The 18,176-nt window shown below is 38.4% G+C and overlaps 1 protein-coding gene across 3 annotated transcripts in view; it reads right to left on the reverse strand.

Moving 5' to 3' along the window:
- Positions 1–18,176, reverse strand: part of ACER3 (alkaline ceramidase 3) — a 150,745-nt gene that overhangs the window by 65,650 nt on the left and 66,919 nt on the right. For 2 of the 3 annotated variants that reach the window (XM_070624082.1, XM_070624083.1), the window contains one exon: positions 2,332–2,384. The exons of the other annotated variant lie outside the window; for it this stretch is intronic. In XM_070624082.1, coding sequence (XP_070480183.1) covers positions 2,332–2,384 — 53 coding nt within the window. The remainder of the gene's footprint in view (positions 1–2,331; positions 2,385–18,176) is intronic. 3 annotated transcript variants of the gene reach the window in all.

Raw genomic sequence — 18,176 nt, forward strand, 5'->3', positions numbered from 1 at the left:
AGATTATGCATCTTTGGTAAGAACATCAGAAGTGATGCTATGTTCTTGCCACTGTGCCCTATCAGATGGCACACAATTTTGATCTGTCCCATTACTGAAGAGACTCATTGTGATTGCTTAAATAAGGTCGATATCTGCTAGGCTCCTCCATTGTATAGTTACTCTATTTCCCATTATAATTATTTTGTGATGAGGTACTTTGAAACTATGTAAATTCAGCATAACTTCTAATTTATTCGTTTATCTATAATCACTTATCGCTTCATTTATTATATTGTCTATTATTTTAGTGTGGACTCATGATTTCCCACTTTACTCAATGGGGTATATATTCAATGGGTTTGATAAGTGCTATAATCTACTACTATCATTACTTATTTTAATGCTCAAATTATCCCAAATTTGGCCAGTGGGAACCCCTTCAAGTTGGCTTCAGTGTCCTTTTGACATGTCCCCATCACTCTTAGCATTTCTATTCTTTCTGGCACAAAAAGATGTTCCAGGCTCATATTGTCCTTTTTTTCTGCGTCAGCCCTTGGAATCAGCTCTGGTTCCTCTAAATGGAGAATGCTATTTAGAAACCAGATCTGGCTGCTGGTGTGCTCTTTGGAACCGGGGTTCTCTGCTCCCAGGTGCTCTCATGGACGGAGCTAGAGAATGAACATATAATTGTGTGTATAGAAATATGTATTCATATACAAATATATATGAGATATTTATAAACTATGTGTGGTTTTGGTCAAATCAATTAGCCTCCTTCAGTTCTAGTATTGGAATCTGTAAAACATGAGTAATAACTCTCTAAGATACTATATATAAAAGCACTTGATGATTGCCAGAGCTGGACAAATTCCAATTATTTTTTAGTATGATAAAATGCAATGCCTCATTGTCAGGATTATCACTCAGTTGTTGCCCACAGGATCACCATTCTGATTGTTGGTACTCTTGCCATACAGTTGTTAAATATTTTGAATATCATTCCTGCCATTTCTTCAAACACATTTTAAGTTCTAGCTTTACCATTTTTGTCAGATATACTACACATTGTAATGACTCCCTGCTTCTGTTTATGTCATAGTGCAAGTCTGGTACGTCATTCTATCCTTTCACTACCTAAAAAGTTTCAACTAATTCTTTCAGATTTTGTTTAAATGTCTAACTTTCATAGATTCTTTCAAGCTCCACCATGTTACCATAGATTATTTGTACTTCTTTAAAAATAATTTTCATACTATATTATTATTTATAAGTCTGTTTTCCCAGGCAGAAAGTGTGGGAAGAAGGGTGTCCTCTGCTTGATTAGCTCAGACCCGTGTTTTAGTCATTTGCGTATTCTCCAAGTCAAGCACGGCATGCACAGCACACGACACCCTATTATAAATATGTGTGGAACATTAGAATCAATCCTAGGAATTCTTATACATTTAATATAGTTGTAATTAATAATTCATAGAGTGTTGTATACACAGATCCTTCCAGAATAGCACTGTCCAATACAGTAGCCACTAGACTTATGGGGCTACTGATCACTTCAAATAAACCTAATCTAAATTGAGATACACTGCAAGTGTGAAATATATATCTCATTTCAGGACACGAAATATTTCATTAATCAATTTTTATGTTGATTACATGTTGAAATAATACTTTGGATATACTGGGTTAAATAAAACATATTATTAAAATTAATTTCACCTATTTCTTTTTAATGTGGCTTTTTAAAATGTGGCTACCAGAAAATTTTAAATTACATATGTAGCTCACATTATATTTCTACTAGACAGTGCTATTCTAGTAGTTTCTGGGTTAGTGATGGGGAACAAAGAGGTCAAAAGACTGAGGACTAGCTATATGGCCTCCTTAGAGCAAGGACAGTAAATAAAAATTCTTGCATCGCTCTAAAACTTTGCTAGCTAGAGGGACAAGACTATTTGAATGGATGCCATAAAAGAGAGACATGAGGGAATGCAGGCATCTAAGAGTAAGAATACAGTATTTGGGTGAACTGATTATGTCTTTTCAGACGTCTCCATAGGCCTCTACTCTCTAATCCTGCCCTAGAACTGGACAGGCCTGCAAGAGGGGGTCAGACAGCTATACTGCTCTCACTTGTTTTTTCTACGCACAACTTATTTGCTTGCCTCTTTACTTCACTTAGATAATTTGGATTCTTTGGCCTGAAGTAAAGAACTCCAGAGATTACAAGTCCCTTTTTTCTTTTCAGTCTCTTGTCTCAATACCATCCTCCAGTGATGTGCTGTTTTCTCAAATTTGAAGTGTCACTGGATTAAGAGAAATAAGCAGTTAGTCAATTATTTCATTACTGACCTGCATTTCATATTTCAGAGTCATGTGGAAGCACCAGGATCCCATTCCTACCACTGAAATTAAAACAAACAAATAAAAAAACCAATTAGCATAAAAGTCTTTGGGGGTGGCCAGACTAACTTGAGAAGACAATAAGACATTTCACAACACTGAGTTTTAAGAAGAACAAAGTTTATGAAATCTTGTGGCAGGATAGAGCAGACTCTGCATGAGTTCTATAATTGATGGAATTTTGGTGTAGTACTTCCTGCACTTCTGATCCAAATAGCTAAACTGTATGCTTACTAAAAGTCAGTCAGTTATATCTCTTCCCAAACCTGTTAACACCACTGTATTTAGTTATCAGAAATATGACTGCAAAAAGAGAGCTATTGTTTCTACCAAAACTATTTAAAATGCTTAAAACATACTCAATGAAAGACAGTTACTAATAAAAATTTCTATTGAATTAGGTGTGGTTAAGATATCTGTTACAGGTTGGGAAAAACAGTAAAAATCTAAAGATTCTGTATTCACGTCTCAAAGTTCTTCCCAAGTGCCTCTGTTTTAAATAAACTTTTCACTCTAGGGTTTTTAAAATTTTTCCTTTGTTTCTTAATGCAAGAAAGACTAAGTAGAACTATAATTAGGGTCCCATATTCAAAGGCCATGCCCTACATCAAATAATTGTCAAAGATTATAAAACTATATGTTTTCAATTAAAATAAAACTTTGTCAGTATATACATATTTTTCAACAATTATATTCTTTCACATCTTAAAAATTAACTGACCAACGATCAGCCCCTATCACATCTGATAATAGGGCTTCCACTGTGATTCATTAAGTTCAGTTCAACAAGCATTTACTGAGCCCCTCCTATTCACCAAATTCAGTTACAGATGCTGAGGGACAAAGAAAAGATCCAGTCGTTGGCCTTAATGAAGCATATAGTCTAATGGAGGAGACAGGCAGATAAATAGAAGATGCCAGTACATGGAGATATGATAGAGATATGCACAGAGTGCCATGGGAACACAGAAGAGGGGCACATATGTCAGGAGAAAGCAAGAATGATGCCAAAGGAGTTAGCCCAATAAACACGGTAAACGGGGGTGTCACCAAATAATCTGTACAAAGCCACTTGAGAAAAATGTCAAACTCTTTGTTACTCTTGCTTTTTAAAAAATCACTATGTACATTATCACATCATTTTTTATTGCTCAAGATGAGATAAGAAAAGGAAGAGTTACTGTACTCGTTCTACTAAAGAAAGGAGGAAGCAAAACAGTCCTTGAGCGAGGCCTGATTAAGCGGCCAGTCTGCCTTCAGGATGAAGAGTCATCCCACTTCAGTTTTATTTTTTTACTTCTGGTATATTGTGTGACTTTAACTCACAGGGTTTGATTTTTTCCCCCTTCCGTTGATTTATCCACCTTTGCACCTTCTAATTTCTCCTTTGGAAAATAGACACCAGCCATGAGAGTGGGGTCCCCATGATGGGAATAGTGTCCAACAAGAAGAAGAAGAAACAAGACCTCACTCTCTCTCTCCGCCTACATGCGACAAGGATAGGTCACATGAGCACACAGGGAGAAGGGGGCTGGCTGCAAGCCAAGAAGGGGGCTCTCACCAGCAACCGAAGCAACCAGCACCTTAATCCTGAACTCCCAGTTTCCAGAACTGAGAAAAATAAGTGTCTACGGTTCAAGCCACCCAGTCTATGGTATTTTGTTATGGCAGCCTGAGCTAAGACAGACATTAAGGTTTTTTCCCCCATATTTTGGCTATCATGAATAATGCTGCTGTGAACATTCACATACAAGTTTTTGTGCAGACATATGTTTTCATTTCTCTTGGGTATATACCTAAGGGTGCAATTTCCAAGTCATATGGAAACTCTATATTTAGCATTTTGAAGAACTGCCATAGTGTTTTTCAAAGTGGCTGCATCATTTTACATGCCCATCAGTAATACATGAATTTCTCCACATCTTCCCAATACTTGCTATTGGTTGTCATTCTGATTGTAGCCATCTTAATGAACTGAAGTGGTATTTCACTGTGGTTTTGACGAGCATTTCCCTAATGACTGTCCTATTCCCTGTTCTTTTCTAGTAGAATGTTCCAAATTTTAGATTTGTCTGATTCTGTTTTCTTAACGGACTTTATTGTTTAGAGCAATTTTAGGTTATCAACAAAATTGAGCAGAAGGTACAGAGATTTTCCATATAAACCCCCCCCTCATTCCTCCCCATCAACATCCCCTACCACAGTGGCACATTTGTTACAACTGGTGAACCTACCCTGACACATCGTTAGCACACAGAGTCCAGTTTACATTACGGTTCACTCTTGGGTATGGACGAATTTATAATGACATATACGCACCATTATAATATCATACAGGATGGTTTCATTGCCCTAAAAATCCTCTGTGCTCTGCCATTTCATCTCTCCCTTTTCCCTAACCCCTGGCAATCACTGATCTTTTCACTGTCTCCATAATTTTGCCTTTTTGCAGAATGTCATATAGTTAGAATCATACAGTGTGTAGCCTTTTCAGACTGGTTTCTTTCACTAAGTAATATGCACTCAAGGTTCCTCTGTGTCTTTTCGTGGCTTGATAGCTCATTTCTTTTTAACAATGAATAATATTCCTTTATCTGGCGGTATCACAGTTCATTTATCCATTCATCTACTGAAGGACATCTTGGTTGCTTCTAAGTTTTGGCATTATGAACAAAACTGCTATACACATCTGTGTGCAGGTTTTTGTGTGGACATGTTTTCAACCCTTTTGGGTAAATACCAAGGAGTGTGATTGATTGCTGGATCATATGGTGAGACACTGTTTAGTTTTGTAAGAAATCACCAAACTGTCTTTCAAAGTGGCTGGACCACTTTGCACTCCCACCAGCAATGAGTGAGAGTTCCTGTTGCTCCACAACCCCATTCCCTTTTCAATAACTATTTCCTGGGCACTTAACAATGTTCCTAGCATTTCCACTGGCATAAAGAAGTAAACAAGAAAGATATGGTTCCTGTCCTCAGAACTCAAAGCAAGCCATTAAAAATACGAAAGGGGCTGCTTCAGCTATGGAGTCTGTGCCCTGTCTAGGGAGGGAGAAGAGGGCTATCAGAGGAAGTAACACGTAAGCTAAGACCTGAAGAATCAATTGGAGTTAACTAGGTGAGAAAAATTGTTTTTAATATTTTTTTTTCCTTTTTTCTCCCCAAAGCTCCCCTGGAACATAGTTGTATATTCTTCGTTGTGGGTCCTTCTAGTTGTGGCATTAGGGATGCTGCCTCAGCATGGTTTGATGAGCAGTGCCATGTCCGCGCCCAGGATTCGAACCAACAAAACACTGGGCTGCCTGCAGCGGAGCGCACGAACTTAACCACTCGGCCACAGGGCCAGCCCTAGAATTTTTTTTTAAATGAGATCATTCTGTGTAGAAGGATCATCCAGAGTAAAGGCAAGGTAGTGCATTCAAAGAACTGAAAGAGCTTGGCTTAGACCACGAACAATGCTGGAATAGGGATCCAGTGAGGAGACTGGCATGATTTGTAGGCAATAGACTGAGAAGAGCTTTTAAAGTCAGGTTACAATCTGATTCCGATTTGGACTTTATCCTGAAGACAAAGTTGCATATGTGTAAGTAGTACGCTGAAAAACTACATACACATACACAAATACATACACACATACAATACATACATACATATCTATACATATAGGGATTAACGTGACTGGTTTTGCATTTTAAAAAATATCACTCTGGTTACAAGGCAGGAAAATATCTAAATGAGTAGTTTCCCAACTTTGACCGCAAAAAAATTTTTTTATAAGTTGTATATATACTGCTCTGTTAAGATACTGCATATATTTTAAAACATATAAAATATATTTAGAAAAATGAGCTAAGGAAATAACATATATACAAAAAGAAGTCACAAAGTCTTCTTTCTGCACTCCAACAGATCATTTGTCTCACCACCTGTGGTGTGCGCATCCTACTTGGTGACCGCTAGTTTAAATGAAAAAGACTAACCTCCTTGCAAGGCATACACGGGGCTTCATAACCTGGCTCCCCCAGTTTCTTTTACCGCAACCTGTAGTTCAGTCACACTGACCGTTTACCCAACTGATCTCTTATCTCCCATCATCAACCTCCAGTCTGCTCTGCCTTTGCTCTTCACTGCTTACCCTGCCCTTTCAGCCTGGAATACCCATCCCCTCTGTCGTCCAATCCCACCTGCCCCTAACCTATGTCTCTGCTTATTGAAATCTTATGCAACTTCTCGATCCAACTTATTTTTTGCTCTTTATTCCTTTCAGCTTTTCTCTTTTGAAACAATTTCAAACTTCAGGAATGTTGAAAGACTAGTATAGAGAATTCCTGTATATGTTCTACTCAGATTTACCAATTTTAACAATTTGCTATATTTATATATATATATAACTATTATTTTTCTGAACCATTTATGAGTACATTGGATACATCATGTCCTTTCACCCCTTAATACTTCAGTGTGTATCCTAAATCCATTTTAAATGTCACCTCCTAAATCAAATCTTTCTCTGCTTCCTCCCCAAGAAGTCAACCGTGCAAGGCATCTAAGAAATAATGTCTGGCAAGGTCAGTAGTTATCAGCTTTTGGGGAACACTATTTTGCCCAGAGAGCTTTATATATACTCGGCCCTCGGTCCAGAAAGTCCTGATTCAGTGGGTGCCCTGGTACCTGTATTTTAAAGGCCTGCCAATGATTTTGTTGAACATCAAAAGCCAAAGACCACTGTTAAATCTAAGATTCATAAAGGCATGGTCCAGCTCTCCATAGTGCACTAAAGAAACTCCAGAACCTGGCACAGTGCCATGCATTACTAAGTATTTGCTGATTGGGTGATTTTCTTCCTTCTCCCTTGACGATCCAGCATTTCACATTAGAGTAAGAGTATGTACAGATACGGCAGAGGATGGTGAGGAACGTCCCTGAATTGAGAAAATATAATAGAGGAAACGAGTTCTGAAGAGGAAAGAATGTTATTTGAGTGGAACGTGGACAATAAGAATGGAAAGGTTTACTTAACAAGGTGACATCTGACATAGAACTTAGAAAGATTCACAGGCAGAGATAGTGAGGGAGAACATATATACAGTTCGAGTAAAGGTATGGAGATGTGGAAAATGTTTAGGGATAAGCACTTCATTCAGTAGGACTGCAGTGAGTGTAAGAGAGGAATAGAAAACAAGGCAGAGGGGTGAGCTGGGAGCATATATAGTGGTTTTTAAAGTTTGCATCTATGATACTAGCACCAGACATGGTACTTTATGTACTTTATCTCCAAATCTTTCACAAGACCTACAAGGTAATTCCTACATTATCATTACTCCTACATTATTATCCCGATTTTGCATAGGAAGAAAGTGGTGTTCAGAAAGGTCTAGAAATTGGCCAAGGTCAAATAGCTAGTTAAGTGGCAGAGCTGAGATTAGAAATAAAGTCTGGGAGCCCGCCCAGTGGCGTAGTGGTTAAGTTCGTGCGCTCTGCTTTGGCGGCCTGGGGTTCACAGGTTCAGATACCAGGTGCGGACCTAGCACTGCTCACCAAGCCACACTGTGGCAGCGTCCCACATAAAATAGAGGAAGATTGGCATAGATCTTAGCTCAGTGACAATCTTCCTCAAGCAAAAAGAGGAACACTGGCAATAGATGTTAGCTCAGGGCCAATCTTCCTCACAAAAAAATTTAAAAAATAAAAAATAAAAGAAACAAAGTCTGTCTGGCCTAAAGCCTTTCCTTGTGTCACATCTACCTTTGGAGGCAATGAAGAGAAATTTCAGAATTTTGCTAAGCTTGTAGGCAGGTGTCCAAAAGAACAGAACTTTTACTTAGGAAAAGACTGCATGGTGGCCCATGCCACCTGTGATGTTAATAAGGAGAAGTCCAGGTGAGGAAAAAACAGGTTCTCAAATAGAATGATGGCACTAAAAATGGAAAGAAGGTGACCACTTCTAGAAATCACAAAGATAGAACCTGAAGATCTGGCAAATGAAGGAATATGGGATTCCAGAGAAGAGGACGAAGAGGACTAGTCAAGGATGAAACTGGTTTTGTGCCCAGAACCTAGCAAACGTGGGGCACAGGAAACAAGAGCAGGAGGTGGTTTGCAAAGGGATGGGGGAGAAACTAGGCTGCCCGGAAGCAGCTCTCTAATGTGAGCCAGATGGAGGAGACTCAGCCTCATCTCCACATTCACAAGTAATCAAAGGAGCGTTCAGGAATTATTTTGGTTACTTCCTCGCTAATCAGTGATTAACTCAAGTGTTCTCCAGATACAGTAAAATACTGGAAAGAAAACAAGACCAAGAGGATAAACACTGATATTTTGAGTCTCTTAAAATGGTTTATCATGTTGACTATACCCAGATGCAAGGGAAAACTATAATGTGCTTGTATGTTTTAAAGGGGGAGGGGAGGCTGGCCCCATGGCCGAGTGGTTAAGTTCGCGCGCTCTGCTGCAGACAGCCCAGTGTTTCGTTGGTTCAAATCCTGGGTGCGGACATGGCACTGCTCATCAAACCACGCTGAGGCAGCGTCCCACATGCCACAACTAGAAGGACCCACAACGAAGAATATACAACTATGTACCGGGGGCTTTGGGGAGAAAAAGGAAAAAAATAAAATCTTTAAAAAAAAAAAAAAAAGCAACGCTTTAAAGGGGTAGAGGGAAGTAAAAACTCTTCTAGCTCTAAAAATCAACAAGTCACAAAAGCAAAAGAACAATTTTTTTAAAGCCCCACCAGAGTTAGTAAGATCTGCACGACTGATTTCAGTAAAGGACCAATGCCCTCCTTCCCTCCGTCCCTGAAACAGCATGCCTCCTCCTGGCCGAGGCCAAGCAGACTCTTGTGCTCTAGGATATCATCTCTTCTCTAAGATCTTCACTTTGTCACCTTTCTCTCCTGTATCATCAATCTCTCCCTGTCTAATGGATTGTTCACATATTCTCTACTATCTCCAAAACCCACCCTCCAGCCCCATTTACCTGTGCCTCTTCACTTTCCCGAGTTTTCAAAAGAACTGCCTCACACTTCCTCACCTCTCTTCCCCATCCATTCCTCAAATCTATTCACAGCACTGAAACAGCGCTTTTGTGTCTTCATCTTACCCAATCTCTCAGTAGCATTTAATAACTGAAACATTCTCTTCCCTAGTTTTCTATAATCCTATTCTCCTGGTTTTCCTATCTCATCGTTGCTTCTTCATAGGTTCCTTTCTTGGCTCCCACTATCCTTAAGATCTAAACCAGGGACTGTAAATTCATACACCCAGAGAGGCATCTGAGTAAAATAGGCTAAGTGAAAGAAAAACAAGGAGCAGTGTAGAGATTGTGGTCAACTGGACAGATCATACTAAAGAGAATAGCTTAAGCTGACTGTTACTGCACAGAAATACAGGCCCAGTGATGGTGCATCTTCCAATTATCAAGGGAAGGCAAAAAAGGATTTTTATGGGAACTCTCTCAATTTTCACATGTAGGCAACTAACTTAAAACATGGTTAAGTTTTAAATATGGGCCAACTAAAACATGTCTGCATGCCAGATTCTGCCTTTGGGTGATGAACTTGTGATATTTATGTTCATCTCTGGGCCCTCTTCTCTCTCTACATTCTTTCCCTTGGTGATCTCATTAGTTCCCAAGGTGTTAAATACCAGCTTTATGACAATGATGCCTAAGCCTCACCTCTGAACTCCAATCTCACATCTATTCTCCACAGGGCCATAAGAGTGATCTTTTAAAACATAAATAGGATCATGTTGCTCTCTCGCTAAAACTCTCTGCTGGCTTTTAGGATAAAATTCATCCTCTTTACTCTGGTCTACGGTAAGGCCCTGAATGATCTGGCCCCTGCCTAAATCTCTCCAACCTCATATTCTGCCACTTTCCTCTTAACTACCACAGAATATAAGGGAAAAGGTAGAAAGGAAACAGATAATTACAATACGGTGCATTAAGCACTGTGACAAGGACATGCATTGTTCAGTGGGAGCACAGAAAAGGGTCATCTAATTCTATGAGGGGCTGAGGAAGGTTTAAAAGAAGGCTCTCCAGAGGAAACGACACTTAAACTGAGTCCTAAGTGACAAACATGCTGAGTTCATCAGACAAGAGAGGGTGAAGGCAGAGATGTAAAAATATATATGGTACCAAAACAGCAAGTAGTTTGATACAGCTAAAGTGTAAGGTCCACGTGGAGACTTGTGGAAGATGAGGCTAATAAGGACCAACCTGCCAAGGAATATAGATTTTCAAATAGGTTTTCTCATTTAAAGAGAAAATGGGTGAATTGAAAGAGGCACACCTGGCCGGAGAACACTGGTGAAATTTAGCATAATAAACCAGTTTTCACCATTGACATGTGTGGGGACCTGGAAATGGCCACCCCAAGATATGTCTCTTTGGCATCAGGATTATTTGAGGCTGATTGCTTTTGATAAACTGGGACAGGGAAGGAGGCTCTGAGGAATGGAACTTGCCCTTTGTTAGGACACGTTTACATTTGTAAGGTAAATCTCTATCTGTAGGGGGTGCCTCCCTCTCTGTACCAGGAAGAAGAAAGGAGATGGCCTTCTCTCTGGAAGCTCTTAATCAATGCCAAAGGCAATAACTTAAATCTGCATTTTATTGTGCTAGTCTGGTAACCTCCTGTAACTGACTTCCCTCCCCCTCCCAACTTTGGCATTTCTTAAGGATTAAGCATCTGTCCTTAGGCTAGGAACTGATTGCCGAGCTCACCTGTGACCGCCCAGCTCCAGACATAGACTTGCCTCCTGCTACGCCCACCGAGATAGCAGACCATTACCTGCTGTGTCCATCAAGCACTGTGCCAACAGGGCAATCTTGTGACTATTGTGGGAGGGACCTTTCAATCACATGTGAAACACCCTGTTTGGGGCTATATAACCACTCTGTGCACCCCACTTCTTCGGTGCCCTCTCTTCCTTTGGGAAGAAAGGCCCCGGGCCATGGTTCCTCATAAAGCTTTGTTTAATTTTCTCTTGCTATTCTGTCTCATGTGAATTTAATTCGTTCTCCAGCTAGACGAACCCCCATTTGGGGAGAGGAAATGTCCTCCTCCCCTACACATGCTACAATTCATCAACAGGTGTATATTTTCTGAAATGTTATCCAAATTGGCACAAATAAGAAATTCAAGAATAGGGAAGTTGAGTTATTTAAGCCAAAGGAACAAATGTGAAATGCGTGAAAGCAAAAGAACATTCATTGATCCTTAAATTATACAAATTAGAAATTCTGGAGATATTTAAAAGAGGAATCTAAGCATTTTCCTTTTCTTCCTCTTGAATGCAAACTGACTGATTCAGTCACATGGAGAATAAAACATTTAATTAATATAAGGGTAGCTCTTAGCCAACATTTCATCACTATGTTCCCCTTATAAAGTCTAAGGCGTCAAAGTTAAAATAAAATACACATTTGTAGGAATTATCCAAAGCATTTCAAAAAACAAATAACAGGGACAAGTTTCCCTACATGGCTATGACTAACGTGAAAACTGAGGCAGTCAAAGCAGTAATGGAATTGGAATAAAGAGGTCAATATACCATCTGCATCTTATAATTAGATGTTCATATTCATAGCACTTTACTACAGTTTTAAGAGTCTCTCAAGCATATAATAGAATTTCACTGAGTTGGAACCTCTTGATTCAAATATGTTGACATGGTACCAGTCAAAGATTTTCAAGGTTACAAAAGAATACAATATATTCTGATACACATTTATTTTGAGCCATTTGACTGATCACATTGTGGGAAGGTGTACAAGGGTGTTAGAATCAGATCTAAATTAGAATCAGATCTAAATTAAATCAGATCTAAATTAGGTCTATCACTTATCAACTTTGGCAAGTGGCTTAAATCTCCTTGAGACTCAGTTGCCTCAGCTGTAAAATAAGGATAACAATGTTTATCATGAAAGGTTGCTGTGAGGATTACTTAGCATGTACCTGGCATAGAATAGGTATCAACAAATTTTATTTTCTAGTCCCTAAGTCAAGCTATGAAAAAGCTCAAATGCACAGAAAATAAGAGTCATTCGATTTTGGAAGTAGGTCGGCTTATTTACCATGACAGAAAATTAAAGGCCCAAACAACACTATGAGTTCCTTTTAAATTACATCATAATTTACCATGATGCATAAGAAGGGACCCAGAATAAACAAAAAAGGAGATGGGCATTTACTATAAAGTATCAAAGGCATTAATGGTGTAATGTGTGATTATTTTTAAAATCTATGAACTCAGGTAGGGTTTTTAGTGTTACTGGGGGTGTCAGAACAATGCCAGCTACAATTACAGGGCATGCGTGATAGTCCTTTCCAGGTGAAGTTAGCATTCACAGTAGAAACAAACGCACTATCACACTGGAGAGGCAGCAGAGTGTAGTGACTAAAAGCATGAACTTTAGAGAGCTGTCCTAAGAAGTTTGGACTTTATCCCTAAGCAGATGGGAGGCCACTTAGAAAAGCTCTTTTTAAATACCCTAATTTTTCCCCACCTACCCTAAAGGGAATTGATCACTCACTCCCTTTTCTAATCTACCACTTTTCTAGTGTATAACCTTATTATAGCAACACACACACAGAGGCCAGAATATCCCATTTAACCTTATCAATGTATTTTGGATTACTTTCTCCCTTCCCACTCCCAATAAGGCTGCTGCAACATTAGTAGCAGACAGGCTACTACATTAGTTTAGCAACTCGTGGGCTATAGTAGGAACTACATTAGTGTGGTAGGCAGAATAATGGCTCCCAAAGATGTCTCCATCCTAACCCCAGAACCTGTGACTATGTTACCTTAAGTGGCAAGAATGACTTTGCAAATGTGATTAAATTAAGGACCTTGAGACAAGGAGATTATCTTATCACAGATTATTCCAGTGTACCCATCTTAATCACTTCAATCCTCAAAAGGGGGAATTTGGGGGAGATGTGACTATGAAAGAATAGCCAGAGAGATGTAAAGTTACTAACTTTGAAGATGGAGGAGAGGGGCCATGAGCCAAGGAATGTGGGCAGGCATATAAACTGGAAAAGACAAGGAAATTGACTCTTGAGCCTCCAGAAAGGAATAGAGACCTGCCGACACCTTTTTTTAGCCCAGTGAGACTTGTGTCAGAATTATAATCTACAAATCTGTAAGATAATAAATTTACCTTAATTATTATTTTAAGTTACTTCATTGGTGGTACTTTGTTACAGAAGCAATAGAAAACCAATACAATTACTAACAGATGGCTAGTATTCTAGTTACTAAACTGGTATCTTAAGTGTCTTTTAAAATTCTTGCCTAAGAACTTCAGCTCATCTGAAATCTCTATTAGAAAAGTAAAAAGGCAAGCTACAGACTGAGAGAAAATATTTTCAACACATATAATATTTGACAAAAGGCTGATATCTGGAAAATGTGATACAAAAAACAGTAAGAAAAAGACAGACAACCCAATCTAAAAATGGGCAAAAGACTTATAGAGGCACTGCACAAAAGATGATATCCAAAAGGCAAATACATTTCTGACAAGTGCTCAACATCATTACTCATCAGAGAAATACAAATCATAACCTCAGTGGGACACCACTGCACACTAAACCAGGATGACGAAAATTAAAAAGGATTGACAAGTGTAGGCAACAATGTGGAATAACTGGAAGTCTCAGATGGTACTGGTGGGAGTCTAAAATGGTCCAATCATTTTAGAAAACTGTTGGCAATTTCTAATAAATTTAAATGCAGACTACCATGACCTAGCAATTCTACTCCCAGACACATGCCCAAAAGAAATGACTACATATGTCCATCAAGAGACATATACAAGAATATCCATAGATTCTTCATTCATAAAAGTCCCAAACTGAAAACAACCCAAATGCCCATTAGCAGGAAAATGGGTAAATGACTTTTATTATATTCACACAATGGAATATTACATATGATTAAAAAAGAATGAACTGATATAAACAACACAGACGAATCTCAAAAGCATTACATCAAGTGAAAGAAGCCAGATGCCAGAATACATACTATATGATTCCATTTATATAAAGTTCAAGAACACGTAAATTAATATATGTGAATAGAATTCAGAATAGTGGTTATCTTTTAGGGGGTATGTTGACTGAGAAATGGCACAAGGGAACTTTCTGGGGTGACTGAAATTATCTGTATCTTGATCTGGGTAGTGGTTACACAGGTCAAATTTTATTGAGCTGTATGTATACTTAAGATTTCTACATTTTACTATATATGAAATATACCTCAACTTAAAAAAACAAAGAACTGGGAGGGGAACCTCCTGCCTGCTGTGCTCCAAATACACTTTGCCCAACAAAGCACTGCCACCTAAGTGACTTGCTTTAGTTCTATTCATACTATTTCTGGACACCTATCCAAGCCTTCAGTCAGGTTAAGTTAGCAAAAGACAAACGTTCCACAGGCAGAGGAAAAGTAAGAATACAAGATAACAATGATAACAGTGGTTGAGAGAGAATATGGCAAGTGAAGGGAGAACAAGGAAAATTCTGTTCAAGGATATCTATAGCCAAATGAGGGTAAACAGAACGGAGCTAGCGCGATAACAACAGACATGATAATAACAGAAATGAGACTAGCTGTTAGGATTTTTTATACTTATTTTCCTAGAAAATAATTGGCATTCAATTATTGTCTTATTCTGGCTCCAGCCTAAAACACTGAAACATAATCCGCCCTGAGGGGGCCGGCCGTGTGGCCGAGTGGTTAAGTTCACGCGCTCCGCTTTGGCGGCCCAGAATTTCGCCAGTTAGGATCCTGGGCGCGGACATGGCACGGCTCATCAAGCCATGCTGAGGCGGTGTCCCACATAGCACAACTAGAAGGAGTGACAACTAAAAATGTACAACTATGTACCAGGCGGCTTTGGGGAGAAAAAGGAAAAATAAAATCTTTAAAAAAAAAAAGTCCACACTGAGGCCATAAACCACACTGAAATATAAGCCACAAGTGAGGCCACAGGAACCAGATGAAGAGCCCTTACAGCTGTCTGCTTTCTGCCTCAGGCTCTATTCTACCAGGCTTTCTCCGTTTCTACTTTTACTTTCTACCAAGCTGCTTTCCTGGCCACCTCATTTCCTCACTTCGTGGCCACTGACTACACAGGCTCCTCAGCCATCTGTAGTTCCTGCTTCTCTGGCTGAGCCTGTCCCTGAGTTTTGGTAACTAGGTGGGACATGTTTATTCAAAGTGTAGTCACATGAAAACCACAACTGCAGACGTATAAAGATTAGGAACTATTAACCAAAAAAGGAAAATATTTTGTTTCTTAGGTGATGAGATTATGGGTATTTTGCATTGTTTTCTAAATTCGTCTTCATTGTTACTATCACATTACTTTTTCAACAAACTAGAAAAAAAATCATTGATGTTTCTGGTACTGTCTGGAAAACTGGGACTAAATAAGGATTTGAAAAGGTAAGTTAGCAAGCAAGTTATAAAATGATTTCCAAAGGTCCTTTCCACAGTACACTGATTTTATGTTTCACGACTAAACATAATTGCTATAATCTAAAAGGTTATGAGTCTAGCATGCAGTCTTCTCACCTTCCCCTTGACAAGAGGCATAACGTGAAGATCATTTCAGATGACTCTGATTCAGTCTGGTAGTGACACACTATAGGTATGATCACATTAAACTTAAGGCTGCTCCATGCAAAGAACTTCCAATGGTCCTTTTCATGGGGAAATAACTTTGTGTCTCTGTGACATTTCTACTTCAGTAACTTTCTATTTCAGCATTGGACTTAGAAAGAGATAATAAAACTCTTTAATAGACTTCTTTTTCCTTCTTTTTTATTTATGATTTGACTATTTTACAACATTTTATTTTTCTTGTTGCCAATTACCTACTCATTGAGATAACTGCACAAATACATCTGTACAACTACAAATAGATTTTGTTGTTGTTTATTTATTTGCAGTTCCTCTCCCCTCAATGGAACACAAGCTCTCTGGGGACAAGGACTTTGTCTTTTTGCTGGCACATAATATGTACTCAAAAAATATTTGTTAAGGAAAGAACAAGTGAACACACTTCTATTTTAAAGGAATAAGATAAACCACAATGCGTGACTCTGCGAATAAAAAGAAAAACTAAATCTCATGAAAGAAAATTAAATCTCATGGAAAAGATTTCTTTTGGCTTGGTTCTATTTCAGATAATACACAGTTTTAAATTACTGGCTTATGGCATAAAGATTAAAAGCATATAGATCTGGGTTCAAGGTATGGCTCTATCATTTACTACTTGTGTGATCCTGGTCAAGTTACCTCTCTTCTCAAATATACATTTATAAAACAAAATTAAGGAGTTCCTCATAGGTTGTGGAAAGTTTTAAATGACATAATATAAATTAATGTACTTTCCACAGAGCCTAGTAGATAATAAATGCTCTATGAATGATAATTACTGTTGTCTCTTGAAACTCCACAACATTAACAGCAAATTTCACGGCCTCATAAAAATTAATGACTAAGCCAATATCACATTAAGCTTGGAAATTCTAAGAATTCTAATGTCAAACACTAAATACTAACCAGGCAGGCAGAATTTCACTTCAAATAACTTGCTTTTACTTTTCAATTTATTCTCCTGGTTTTATTATGGGACAAGGAGTATTACACTCATTTGAATTCTTCATCATCTTTCTCTCTATACAAAAGGAAAAATAATTTTGCTTTTAAAAATGTTTACTTAAGGGGCTGGCCCCGTGGCCGAGTGGTTAAGTTCGCGCACTCCGCTGCAGGCGGCCCAGTGTTTCGTTAGTTCGAATCCTGGGCGCGGACATGGCACTGCTTGTCAGACCACGCTGAGGCAGCGTCCCACATGCCACAACTAGAAGAACCCACAACGAAGAACACACAACTGTGTACCGGGGGGGCTTTGGGGAGAAAAAGGAAAAAATAAAATCTTAATAAAAAAAAAAAAAATGTTTACTTAAAACAAATATTAGGTTCTTATTCCCCCTTCAATTTAACAGCAAGTTTTACTAAGAGATCTATTAGAAAAATAATCAGAGAGACATCTTTGATTCTTCTATTGATCTGTTATGAGAGTCTCTTCCTTTCATAAAATGTGTATATTTGGGACAATATATAGTAGAAAAATAAACCAAGAGGAAGAGAAACACATTAGACAAAGCAACTGGGTGGTTCCAAAGCAGCTGTAACTGGGATGGTGCATGAAACAGATCAGAGGACTGGAAGAGCTGGCAAGTGCTCAGGGACACAGGATGGGAAAAAATATGAGAAAGTAATATTTTTAACTCAACTTCCCTAATTCTTCCTCATTGTACTTGTGTACCTTTTCTTCATAACACAACTGTTAATACATTCTTAATTATAAAATTATTTCATTAATGTCTGTCTCCCCTGCTAAACTATAAGCTCCAATGAACAACGGTTTGAGAACTATACCTAGCACATAATAGATTCTCAGTAAATATCTGTTGAATTAATTAAAAAGTGACTAAATTCTTAGTGGATCTAGGCTCTAGGCCAGAACACAATGCCCTCATAAATTACTAAGAGTCTGTTCCTAATACACTTCTACACAAAGCCAAAATTCCCAATTCTTTCTACAAAATCTCCCTCAACTCCAAAAATTAAGTGCATATAAATTAATTATTATGGATTTTTGGTCATAAAATTAAAATACTGTAAATTTTGTTATGGTATTCAGTAAATGTCCCTGATTTGTTAATCATATATCCGTTTCCAGATAAAGTCTGCTCTGTCTGT

This window comes from Equus przewalskii, chromosome 6 (assembly GCF_037783145.1).
Source record: "Equus przewalskii isolate Varuska chromosome 6, EquPr2, whole genome shotgun sequence".
NCBI classification, from domain to species: Eukaryota; Metazoa; Chordata; class Mammalia; order Perissodactyla; family Equidae; genus Equus; species Equus przewalskii.